This window comes from Erigeron canadensis, chromosome 9 (assembly GCF_010389155.1).
Source record: "Erigeron canadensis isolate Cc75 chromosome 9, C_canadensis_v1, whole genome shotgun sequence".
Lineage (NCBI taxonomy): Eukaryota > Viridiplantae > Streptophyta > Magnoliopsida > Asterales > Asteraceae > Erigeron > Erigeron canadensis.
In genome coordinates, this window is record NC_057769.1 from 27,057,651 (window position 1) to 27,071,678 (window position 14,028).

The following is a 14,028-nucleotide window of genomic DNA, read 5'->3' on the forward strand; positions in this document are numbered from 1 at the left end:
GGAGCCCGAACGGTTAAGGCGTTTGGCTATCACACTCTATGACATATCACAATCTATGACCTATCACCCTACCCTTTTACCGCCGCACCGCGCGGGTACTTACTCTCGTATATATATAAGTTTTTAAAAACCAAGTAAAGTTAAGGCAAGAAAAGTTAAGGCAACAAAGATGATACGATCTCTGTACTAGTATTCAAAATCATCCTTTATTTTGTTGAGAAGCTTAAGCTCGAGTTGGAGTTGCTTGATAAAGACCTAACTCGGTTGCAGCGTGCATGGCTTCTTGAAGACTTTTTTTGAGCATCTTTAAAAACCTTTTCCCATATCGCTTGTTTCTGGGTATAATTCGGAACCAAACCTGTTTGGGAATCTATCAAAAACGAACTAGGGTGAAAACCAATGACTCGACCCCCAATCCCAAATTTTTTTTTCCTTTGACCACTTTAGGTTTAATCCATTTTAATCTCTTCACACTCAAAGTCCGATTAAAGTGGTTTTTCATATGTAAATTTTTTTTATTTGGTGTATGTACATATGTACTTTCTTGAACTATATTGTGACTGTATATAGTTTACATCAATAAAACTCGTTTAAAAAAAAAAACACCACAATATAGTTTAAGAAAGTACATATGTAGATACACCATATATATGGTGTTTTTTTTTTTTTAAACGAGTTATATTGATATAAACTATATACAGTCATAATATAGTTCAAGAAAGTACATACGTACATACACCAAATAAAAAAAATTTACATATGAAAAACCAAAAGTTTTTCACAATAAACTTCACTTGAGTTAATTAAAAAACATAAAGTTTTAGCTATGTGCCTATGTCACCCCTGAAATAAAACCCAGGAGCTTATCCTCAAAAAAACCCTCCAAAACAGTTCTAACATATTACACATCCAAAATATAATTCCATTATTTTTATAAAAAAACAAAATGTACATGTCCAGTGCATTTAATTATAATTCTTGTTCAATTTCACTAAAACAAGAAATTTTATATCTATGCCACAAATATGTTTCTCCTCCGGTGACCGGAAGAACAGCATGTATCACTGCAATTACAAAAAGTTCCGGTAACGACGGTGGAGATGACGTCAGAGGGTCAGGTACGACGGCTAGAGGACGGAGGTTACTTAAAGTGAGAGAAGAAAAAAGGAAACGTGAATATGATCGTCTTCATAATTATCCTTTCTTGGGCTAAGTAAGTAATAATACTCACTACTTTTTTATTTCTTTTATTTATTTAGTTTTATTGTAAGTATAATGATAATCTATTGATTTTATAAGGATGAGCCGGGTGTCGAAAATGATTATATTAGATAAAGAAAATGTTGAATTTATTGGTTACAAAATGGCCCAAATGAGTGAATGACTAGAATGTAAGATTTAAGTAATTATATGACTAATAAGTTACCCGACGAAAAGGTATGTTAATATATAAACGGATGAGGTTTTCCGTATTCGGCGGATGGAGGGTGAGTGTTTTTACTTAGATGTATGTCAATGTGGCCTAATTCCGTGACAGTTTCCAAACCCTTCCCTGGGTACCTCTACGTTGTACCCGGTGGGATTTGAAAAGGTAGGTATGTTATTATATATTACGGCAAAATAGCTGGTGTATATTGGATGGTGTTTGGGATTTGCTTATTTTAAAATGCTTATTCATTATGAAGTGAGACCTTTCTTTAGGGTATGTCTTTCTGATTATGTTTATCAGTTTATGTATATGAGGTTAGGTGGGATGACTTTCCTTATATTTTGTTTGAGTTGTTTTTTGTTGCAGGGTCTTGGAAGATGCAGCAAAAAACGATGTTGAACTTAGAAATGTTTTGGGTGATACCATTGGGAAGCCAGAGCAGATGAGACAGAAGGTAATAATGTTTGTTTCTCTCTTGTCAAGTTACATGATACATGTGCACAATGTAATAATATATGTCCTGCGTTAGAATTTGATTTATATACAACACTTTCTGATATTTGAGCAATAGTGTTCCCGCTTACACTGAGCTTTTATCCAGTAGATTTAATTTAGTTTGTATGGTAAGACATTTTTTCTGTGTGCTATCTTTAGTAACTATCTTAGTTTATAATCGCCAAGTGTCTACAAACATGATTCGATAGGTTGAAGAGACGTAACATGTTTACATACATGATTTTTACAGGTTGAAGATAGGATTCGGAAGAAGGGGCGGGATTTTCACAAGGCTAAAACGGGCTCTGTTGTTGCTTTCAAAGTCACCTTTAGAGAGTATATAATTTGTCTTTTCTCGTGTAATTACTGTTTCGTAATTGCTAAATAAGTAAAACAATCTGACCGGCTCTTAGAATTAAGGTCACCTATACCTTATGTGGAAAGAAAATGTTTTCTCTAATTTGCTATGAATTTCGTTTTAAATATCTACTTGAGTCACAAAAAGAGATGATTGTTTTTGTTTGTGTTTAACAGCTTCAGTCCTGTTGGTTCCAATATATGGTTCAAGTTATATGGACCACCTTCTGATAGGGATGTTGATCTGATTGGCAGTGTATGTAGATTCTCCCTCATCCTCTTTCCGTTCCATGTCTTTTTCAACTCACTATTTGGTTTATATGGAAACCAAGCTTTCAGAATGTTTTTTTGACTTTTTCATTTTTTCTGTTTATAAACTGGAAGTACAATTTCTGCTTCTTTGACTTCTACAGCGTAAATAAAACAATCTGCTTCTCTATGTGACAGGTTATTCAGTCATGGTATGTCATGGGACGTTTAGGTGCATATAATTCTTCTAATTTGCAGGTAACAATAAGTTTCAAAACATCATTTTAATCAAAATATGAACTTAGTTTAGAGCCTAATGAAGTGCTGCAGCTGATCACTTTCTGGTTCTTACTATGCATGTTCTTGAGCATATTGCTTCAATTTATGGATTTTTTTTTTAATATTAACATGTAAAACATAAGATCAATGTCTGTCATCTTCTCATCATTTGGTATTAGAAAACTAAAACTTGAAACATACTTTACTGTATCTTTTTCTGATGTACCACTGCTGATGATGGTATTTCATACTGTAGCTGGCAAATGCATCAATGGAATACAATCCTCTGTATGATGCAGATAAGGGATTCACTGTGATGCCATCATCGTTTCATGATGTTAGTGATGTTGAGTTTCAGGACAACTGGGGACGCGTGTGGTACAAATTTAAATACTATTTTTTGGTATTGCTGCTATATGTTTAGGAAGTAGTTTGATAAAAATCAAAACTTCTGAAATATGTTCAACAGGGTAGACATCGGTACTTCAGATTACTTTGCTCTTGATGTACTTCTCAACTGTCTCACCGTTCTGAGCTCAGAGTAAGCATCATTCTTCCGTTATTCCAATTAGACGTGTCAAAATGGGTGGGTTGATGACGTGTCAAAATGGGTGAATGTGGCATGGCTGAATTGGGTTCACTCAAACCACTTTTTGTCCAAAATTTACGAACTTTCTGTAAATGATGGTGTCATATAAATACAATTTTTTTCTTAGTAATTATTAATAAACTAGTTTTAAAATAAAATGATTTCAGAGATTTTTGCATAATGACACAATTTGGCCCAGCTCTCAAGGCGTTTAACCAATTACCTATTATGCTAATTTATTTGATTTTATTCACTCAAAGAATTAGAGATCAAAAGGGTCGAAAATGCCAAGTTAAATTTTCAATCCAGAATGTGCATGACCTGCTCCCTCATGTTGGTACTCTTTGTTTAAGCTTGCTTACAAAATTTGTCATTGTCTTGTGTTCTTAACTGTCAGGTATTTAGGTATTCAGCAGGTAGTTTTTGGCGGTCGGTCAATGGGTGACTGGGAAGAGGGAATGAAAAACCCAGAAGATGGATACAAGTACTTTAAGATCTAAGATATGATGATGACCTACAAGCTTCATTCATGTAGAGCAAGTCAGGGCCTAGGTCTAGGTCGAGAGGTTGTAGCCGATGGACATGTGAATAGTCCTGTACTACTGCTTGCTGCCCCCTTGAGAATAGGGTTAGCCAAGAGATGGCTATTCGCTGGACTAGGTGTACAAATTAGTCTTATAGATATGTATGTTGTGCTTTTTTGATCTTCTGGTCTTTGCTTTCTATCTATGTGTTTTATTCTGCAGTCGTTTGGGTCCAATTGGCTGAAGATCTCACTCAATTCTGTTAGATGGGAACCATTCTCCAATACTCCAAATCCTTGACAGTGGTTTACAGTTTAAACCCTAAACCCGAAAAAACGGAGTTAAAGAGATTGATGAATATGCTTGGTTTTGTTAAGTTTTGAAATTAACCTTGATGAGACTATTTGGTAGGGACACTCGATATATTATGCATCCTTATTCATTATGAAATTATAATAGTGTTTTATACAAATTTGTACACAATCAATTCTCTGCTTGTAGATGAAGAATTTTCTTCAAATTGCTGGGAGTGGTTAGTCTTTTAGTCGTAAATTATACTTGGCTCTTCTGTATGTGTGCAAAGTTCATGATTTGCTGTAAAAATTGTGTGAAAAATGAGATGGTTATCTAGAACGTTGTACTTCATATGTAGATGAGTACTAGCAGTGCCTTTCGTATATATAATGGTACTTCGAATGTAGACAAGCACTAGCAATGCCTTTCATGTATGTATGGCCACACATGCGAATCTTTTTATAAGAACTATCCATAGTCCCGACTCCTGTCATCCTGTGTATTGTTTCGACCCATTTTTATAACTCGACTCAAATGGAAGTGCATCAAGAATCATGTCACCAGTATTTCTCTTTGGTGATGCCAGGAAAAATAACCAACACATTTAGCTTTCATGTCATCAGACCCCAAAAGATGAACAAAGTTATTCATGAAATGGCTAGTCATGCCTTCACAAGACGATGTTTTTTCTTCATTTCATATCTCTTTCTCCACAGGTGTGTATATATATAATCCATTACATTTATACACATACACACTAATTACACGTAATAAATTTCATTCGTTTACTCACTTATTTCAGGCCAATTCCACACACCCAAAATACCCATTTTTCCATTAAGAAGTCTTCGGTTACATCCTAGACATTTATGTAGTTTAGGAGTAAGAGTTGAACAATATGGTATTTTAAAGAAAAAAAATAATCCATTTAAGTTAATAAAAATTGACAATTTGCTCAAGAAACCTTTGGGCTGGTAATCAAAAAATTGAATTTGGAATAAGACTGTACTAATCTAGGATTACAAGAATCCAATTCATTGTGAATGAAAACAACCTTCCTTCCCATGTGCTTATTTAGTGTAACTTGACAGCTTGAGGCACTAAAAAAATTCAAAGTCTGGGTTTCATCTCAGACATGCGTGTAAGCAGTAAGAGTAGATTACAATGTCGTTATAAAAAATTAAAAGAAGAAAGAAAAACTTAGAGACCATAAGGCACTTCAAAGGAACTAGTAGTATATCACAGACATATTGCACTTTACGGTGGCCCTGCTAAGACACTATTATTAGTGATGGAACTAAAGGTACAAGAGAACCAAAAAAATGTTGTAGCGATTGGCAGTACTAATGACGAATTAGCAGAAAATGAAGACAAGTATGCTGATGATGAATTGATGACCATGATGATAATATGTCCTTAATATGTCCTTAAGCCATATGAACTGTACAGATGACTCATGACTGGTGCTGAATTGGATTCATGTAATGAATAAACATAATGCAAATATGTCACGGCTGAAGTCTAAATCGTTTATCAAAGCATAATGGGCCAATATTCAGTTATCACATTTAGAAGTTCAAAGTTATTATAGATAAGCAATCCCAAACACGCTTGTAATAAACTTGACTTATTTGGTAAAACAGTTGGTCAAACTTGCTATCTACGAGTTTCAATCTCTTTAGATTCCATCTCACTCAAGTTGTTTACAACGTTTTGAATCTTTTTTGACAAAGACTGATTGTGTTCTTCAATGTGCTCAAAAACCATTTCAAGATGCCTTTTGTAGGTTGCTGATCTTCTTTTCTCTATTGCCAGTTGCTGTGATAGTTCCCGAATCTTATCATGCTCATTCTGCAAAATCCGAATGAAAAGTTGCCATAAGATTGCAGTATAAAAATGTGCTTAAAAAACTAACATATGCAAGATAAAGATTAACCATAGATCTCATAGACAGTTTCACATACATATACATAGTAGAGCTACTACACATACCAAAAGGCTAATTTTCCGCTTATTCAATAAACAATATGTGTGAGTACCATTTTTTGTGGTATGCAGTTTAGTCGAAACTTGGAAGTCAGCCATTGCATTGCTTTGTTTTGTTAGTACTAACCTCATTTCATGGAAGAGCAACAGGCAGACTACTAAATATGACAATTAGGAGCCATTTACTTGCGAATGGGTTGATTTGGTTACGTTTAATCTCTAACAGGTAAAAGTAATGTTTGCTCAGCAAAAAGGGCCTCAACCAGGTCAAAAGTTGCATAAGAGTAATTTTATTGCATAAAACATCCTAAAACAATTGTCAACGAAGTCCAAACTGGCTTAACGGATTTATTATATCAATAATTATACTTAACTTATTAATCATGCACCCATTAATTATATACTCTATTTTTTACAGTCAACCCAATCCTACCCAAGGTGCCGACCTGCTTCAACCAACACCAAAAAACTACTAGCTTTGACCCGTTAGGTCATTATCTGAACCTGCTCCCCCCCCAAAACACACACACTGTGCCTCCGCTAAGACTACTAAAGTACTAATAAGTAATAACTCAATCAAATGTAGAGTCAGACCATTGAGAGCTGTGTGAGGGCATGAAAAAATATATTAACTATACAAAGCTAATATGGAAATACTCCTAAATAACACACAGAACAACTAAAGATTTCTGACAAACCTAAAAGATAATGAAAGACTCCATCCACATACCCCCATCGAAATTGGAACATTTTATTTGCCGTGCAGTCTTATACTCTTATTGAAAATCTTTTATCAACAATATAAGATGTAAAATACCCTTTCTAAACACAATATTGAGAAAACTTGGGATCTAGGTTCATTTCGTACACAGTAAAAAATAAACAAGGAGCAAAAAAAAATTAAAGAAAATTGATATGATCAACATAAGCATGTCCAACTTAAAGAGTAAATATATATATAGATAAAAATATATATATATATAAATGTAATTTAAATAGTGATGATGATTATAAGCAAGCCCTACTTTGGCACCCTGATTGAAACTGATCCCTTGGACTACGTATAGTCTCAGCAAGACTTGGGATTTCTATTGCCGTTTGTAATTGGTGCTGAAGATTCAGATCATCTCAACTAAATCCCTTTTAGCTGGACACATTCTAGTTCCACTAGCCAAATATAAGAGCAAAACCAGTATGAACTTTTACATTCCTAACAGCTGGTGCCATATATGTAAATGGTTAATTTTATGGTTAAACTCAGCTACAATTCATTCAATTTAGGGTTGTCCTCGGTAGTAATGTGCATTGTAACTCATGATGTCACTATGGGTCTGAATGAACCACTGGAAATAACAGTCATGCGTGTAAACAACAAAAAAGAACATTATATATACTCCCTATATGTGGCTGAACACAACCAAAGAATTGACTGAAAAAGATATCAGGGCACGAGAACATCCTCGTTGACAGAAGTACGTTATGAAAAAGCTATCAGGACTTTCATAATTTAGCTACCATTGGGCACCTAGTCATATGATGAACTTCCTTCACAGCACCATTTTCATAACCAATCAATGCAATTGAAGTAAGTTAAATTCAGTATGTCTTAACAAATGTATAATATTACTCAAGAGAAATTGGATAATTCCTTCACTTTAGACTAAAAATAGTTAAAGATACTATTAAGCATAAACAATGAATAAAGGCTACAAGAAATATTGAGAAGAAGCAGACCACTAAGTGAAGAGGGCATATACACAAATAGTATCAAAAGTTGCACCATGCCTAAGCCTAAGAATGAAATACGATGATACTCCAAGAAACATAAACCCACATGACATGGATATAAAATCTTAACCAAGAATCATATAGCTGGCAAAACATTCACTTTTTGCCGTATAAATTCAGATAGACTTGATCTTCTCCAGTCATCCACACGACGTTATGTGGTATCTTTAAACCTGGCGGCTTCTAAGTTCTAATCTGATCTGCCCCCGCCCTTGGGGATATTAAAGATGAAGAATCTGAATCTATCAAACAATGTTTTTGTTGTCCCCTCCTAATGGTTGCAATTCAATCATCATGTTAACAAGATCCAAAAAGCCTACCATCGTTTTTAGTTGCCTAGATCCTAAGAAAGGGTTAAGATGAACGAAAATGACTTAAACAGTTAAACTAAACAATTCAGAAGCATACCAGGTGAAAATAGTTTCTTACATTGTTTAACTTGTTGCAATAGTATATTATATATGCCTTGAAGTCCGGGAGTTATGATAATACAGTCAATCAGGTTTATATTATGGGTCAGCATAGATAAGTTGTGACAAGTCTATTATCGATAGGAAATATCCCTAGCCCTTTCGTCAAAAGTTGTTCCTTCATCAAGCTTTTCCTGAACGGATTTTGTACAATATTGTTCTACATTGAAGTAGGTATTCATTCACCAGCCTTGTTGCAGTATTTTTGTTTAAATTGGACATGACTAATGTGAATTGAAATAAATGAAAGACCTCAAAGACGGTATAAACTTTGTGGTTCTTTCTCACAATTGCTCAGTTGTTTTTTGCTCTGCAATCGTCTCAGAGTTAGGGGGTTATATACACATTCTTGGCAAAATGACCAAAGTAGTGTACTCGAATAATGTCAAAGACAAACCATCTCTCTATCTTCCATGCCTTGTTTAATGACAAGGAGCCATGTATCACAGTTTATATTATTTTGTAGTTCATTTATAATCTTATCTTTTCTTCTTAACTCAGGTTCATCTTAATATTCTAAATTAAAATCCAAATCACTTCTATATATGTAACCATAATTTAATTCTAAGCCGGGTGTATGTGTTGGACCCTAAACTCATATACTGTTCACACAGTTATATCAGCTGATTAACAAATAAAAATCATGTCAAGATTTTCAAGTGTTTAATATAATGCAAGTAACTAAATAGCAATTTGATATATAAGCAGGTGTTTGGATTTTTGTTTCAGAACTCATTATTTGATTATAACGTCTAAAAGTCACAATAATCAGTTTGTTGGTGATTGGATAAAAATTTTTTACTCAAATTATCAAAATGATAGGTTGCGTATCAGATGCAACAGAGCTGGCAATCTGATGGAAATCAAACTTAATTGTAGATAAACCTTATTTTTACCTCATCTGAGAGACTTTAATTTACATTTTACAAATGGTACTAAATTCGATAAAAGGGTCATTTTGATTTATTGGTTATTTTATCTATTTATTTCTTAGCACCTCAGTATCTTTATTACAAATCACATAATCACTTTCCAAAACCACATCCAACATACCTCCATTATAAGATGGAATTAAGCATAAAATTAAAAACATCAGTAAGTTGAACAAATCAGGGAGAAGACAAACCGGGTATTGGTCATAGATCAAGTCCCTACGACCTTTTCCAGGTGTTAATGGATGAGTGTGCTCCCTGACAAATTTTGTAATCACCCACTTGCCCGAGCTTATTTTCCTAACTAACACCATTGCTCTACAGCCAACCCGTGTTTCTGCCCTTTGCCTGACTACCTTTTCCCGCTTGTCGGGTGTTCTAAAACCTTCTTTATTGCATACTAGAGCTCTTCCAATAGCAGTTCCATCACGTCTTGATCTAGAAAGCTTACTGACACGGATAACAAACCCGACCCTAGTAGCATACGCATTGTAAAATGCATGTGCTGCTGCTTCTGAGTCAAACTCCTTTCCAACATATGGTTCTTCTATAAGAATTGAGTTATTGACCGTGTGGGGTCCATCAAATGGAGCCAAACCTCTTCCTGACTCTTCTTGATCAAGTTTTATATCATGATTGTTTTCAAATACGCCTTCAATGGAGCATCCTACCATACCATCTTCATCTACTTTTGTGCCTTCAATGTCTGCAGAATTTAACAATACCTCGCTATTGACATCATCATCAACATCAAAATCCACTGTAACACAAATAACAATTTTCAGCATTAATATGTTGACATACAAAACCAAAAAAAGAATAAGAAAGACTAAAAAGCGAGAAACACAGACACAAAGGATGCCTAGTATGTCATCTACGTAGCATATTATACATAATCAGTTTTTGTTTTTTTTACAAAAAAAGATAAGTCTTTCTAGATGTATTCAAGTTTTGTCCAAAGTCTATTGTATATTTGTCTATATTTATATTCATTATTTAAGTTGCGAAGCTTCTAATGTGTGTATCAAGGTTTCAAATATTACTAATGTATGTATCTGCTAGTACTTTTTTTGAAGCGGCATTTACAGAAGTTACCACATGACATCCATATGATTCGTCAGAACAAAAATAACACCAAAGAAATACATTAACAATATCTGAAATTTGGATACACATTATGCTAACATCTAAAGTTTGATACATAGTATAGATATAGGCTATAACTATGTGCATTCTCAATCGCTTAACCTTTAGCAAAACTTAATATGATATATATCCTACTTCATTGATATATTAAAAGAAGTACTACAAAAATTTAGATCTCCGTCTTCACTTATCTAAAGCTATTATAAAATCAACTTTAAGCACACTCGGATTTTGCAAACCAACATCTCTTCCCTCTTGTTCGGTATTTCGAGCATCATAGTAACAAAAGTACCAATATTATATATAAGATATGAGGATATCTAACCGATATTAGCCAATAGAAATTAAAGTTCAGGAATCAATAGAATTGGGTTAATAATATCACTCTCAAAAATTAATCAACTGAAATCTATAGCTATTTGCATAAAATCAAAATTTAAGAAGACAATTACGCAACAATTAAAAACGACGAGGTTTTCCCTGTTCAGGTTACGCAAGTGAGTCGAATCTTTTCAGGATTGTACTTAAATGGATTTTCAGGATACTCCCTATAATAATAAAAAATTAGAAGTATGGTTTGAACAAGGCCTAATATCACAAATCAATTAAAAAGGTGACATTTTTATGAAAAATAATTCAAGAAATGACATGGGTTTGCATTGAAATTAAAGAAAGAAGAAAAGGGTCGGAAGAAACTTACTAACAACTTGAAATTGAGATTAGGGATGGTGAGGAGGAGCAGGCGGAGCGTTTTTGATGTGATAATAAAAGAGGGATGAACAGAAACAGGGGTAATCGAGTCTGGTTCTTCAACACTCAAAAACTAAAATAGAGACGAGACTTTGTGTTTTTTGGTGCGAGTTTCACATGGACCTATGAAGCATCTCTTTACCTCAGCATATGGACCGGAAACCCGAAGCCCGACCCAAACCTGCTCGAACCGACCCGACTGAACACCAAACGGTCAGGGCTTCTGTCCAGTATATCAATGGTTTTTCGGGTTCGGTCTAGTCCGGTCTGGGTATCGACCCGTGCTCATGCTTATTATACTCCACCTACAGAGATTCGGTTTATTTATTGTTGTTGGTGCGAGTCTCACATAGGCCTAGTCGGATTCGATATTCATCTATGATTTAAGAGAAATGATATAGTTACAAACAAAAGTTTACTAACCATATTTACAAACACATGTGGACCAATAGAAAAAACAAGTGATTCAAGAAAAAGAAAATAAATATAGTTTCATTGGTGGTTATTGATGCCACATGTGTTTGTAGTTTTTGTTTGTAAAATTTTGTTTGTGGATATAGCATTGCTCATGATTTAATATTGATGGGTAAACCGCATTTTAATTAGATAATATTTAAATAAGATAAATGCAATATTAAAATAACCATAACGACATTGTACGACACTACAATGACGCTTCCTAATTATGACAATTGCTGTGTATAAAAGTTAAATAATATTTAAAATTTAATAAATTAAAAGATAATATTAATTCTTAATGATATCATGGATGGATCAGTGGTAAACACCTTTGCCTCTGCAGACAGAAGTCATGGGTTCGATCCTCATCCCATGCAAAGGTTGGAGGGCCTTTTCTACCATTTAGGTAGAAACTGAGCCTCTCTACTTAGGTAGAGGTAAGGTCTGCCTACATCTTAACCTCCCCCATACGCCGTCAAGGTATTGGGGTTCAAAACCCGCGAAAAACGGCACTGAGCAGTTACTTATTAATTCTTAATGATAGGAAAAAAAACATAAAATGTTAATAGTTATTGATAATCATTCTGGTTTATTTGTATTCATATACAATTAAACTGGGAAATCATAAACATAGTCAGTTGGGCTATATATATATATATATATAAACCAATTTAAATCCAAAGAGTTACGGTCCCCCCCCCCCCCCGGTTATTTTTTGTTACCCGATTTAGTTAACTAGGTTGGTTAGTTGCCTAGTTGTACACTTATCATAAAATTCAACGGCGGACTTTTAATACGGAAATGTACAATCTTTTTATGTATGATAAATGAAGTCCTAAGGGCTCTATTTAGGTTTTTTCAAAAAATATATATTTATTTACATACACAAACATACAAATAAACATAATCCACTAAATCTTTAATAACCATCAGGGAGAACCTTCGTCGAAAATGATCACCAGGAACAACCACCGTCGGTAACCACAACAAGTCAACTTTCACCGCTGTTGACAGTCCCCGAGAACGACCACTATCAGTAATAATCAACAGAAACAACCACTCGTCTACTTTCACTATCGGGAAGAACCACCTAGGTAACTAATGGTCTCCTTTTTTCCGTTCCCAACCAGTTGCTTCTAAATGATTCGACGTTGCGACAACAACATCAGATTCGACGAATCAAATCCTCGACGTCATCACGCTTTCAAACCACAGACCCAACACTTACACATTAAAAATCAAACATAATACCTGGCCTTTCCGTGACTACTCCGTTGAGATATTAATAAAAATCAAAAAGAGAACAAAGTAATACAATGCAACAAAAAATCAAAATAGTAGTTTTGCGATTGAGAAGGGACCTTGTGAATTTCCCTATGTTTAAGGGTAAAGTTACATTTAAATTAATAGGGTTTGATCTTGTGTTTGAAAATGATAATGGATTGTTTAGACTTGCTGGCAGTTCTGAATAGGTGTGAAGTATCAGTATTTTTTCACGCCACCAAGTGTTATGAGAGGGTGTTTGTGTATGTTTTTCATTGGTCTTCCAATAAGATTGGTGAGGGGTATTTATAGAGCCCAATGAGGGATCTAGAATTTGCTCGAATGGAGACAAGGACTCTCGTTTGAGTTATGGCCCCTATGAGACGTCATACATGTTGTAGGTTAGTGTTGACTAATTCGTAAGGTTCTTAAACGTCTTGATTTGTTTTGAGAGTTATGGTCGGATTCTAATATCATTGAGAGCCCTAGATTTGTGGCGGCCAGGGATCTTAAGGTTTTAGTCGTATACAGAGTCAACTTCACGCCAACTACTTTTGATGCTAAGAAAACAACGAGAAGATAAACCGATAGCCGCGGGACGAAACAAAGAAACCGATATGTTCGTCAGAGGTTTTGATGAAGCAACCAACCCTGGGGGCGCAATAGAGCTTGTAACAGGTTTACCAAGCAGCAACGACATCTCACACGAAATAAACAAACGCCAATTATTATTATTTTACAAAGGGATCGATTTTAGGTATCCTGCCTTGAAACTTCTTCTACTAGAAAATGATTTTATAAAAAGCATACGACTATACGACTCCCTTATGTCTAATTAACAATTCATAAATGGCCCCTTATACATGCTTTTAATAATTCTTAAATGGCCGTATATTGAAAACATTTTAAGATGGTCTATGCTTGCTTGAAATGTCGATTGTATTTTCGGTGAAGGATTTAAGCTTTTTATGTGTAGTTTAAAAGCTTAAGGAACATTCTTGTCATTCCTGAAACTTCA

The 14,028-nt window shown here is 34.5% G+C and overlaps 2 protein-coding genes across 2 annotated transcripts; one reads left to right on the forward strand and one right to left on the reverse strand.

Moving 5' to 3' along the window:
• The first annotated feature begins 850 nt into the window (after nt 1–850).
• Nucleotides 851–4,102, forward strand: LOC122581955. The gene is given in 9 exon segments (XM_043754287.1): nt 851–1,201; nt 1,203–1,213; nt 1,796–1,883; nt 2,175–2,260; nt 2,459–2,537; nt 2,729–2,788; nt 3,066–3,187; nt 3,279–3,350; nt 3,796–4,102. Coding segments are annotated over 9 exon segments (876 nt in total). The 5' UTR covers nt 851–946; the 3' UTR covers nt 3,899–4,102.
• Nucleotides 4,103–5,724: 1,622 nt separating this feature from the next.
• On the reverse strand, nt 5,725–11,379 carry LOC122581884 (protein FAR1-RELATED SEQUENCE 5). The gene is made up of 3 exons (XM_043754199.1): nt 11,239–11,379; nt 9,587–10,152; nt 5,725–6,067 (listed from the first exon to the last, which is right to left on the reverse strand). Coding segments are annotated over exons 1-3 (762 nt in total). The 5' UTR covers nt 11,240–11,379; the 3' UTR covers nt 5,725–5,872.
• Between the last annotated feature and the right edge of the window lie 2,649 nt (nt 11,380–14,028).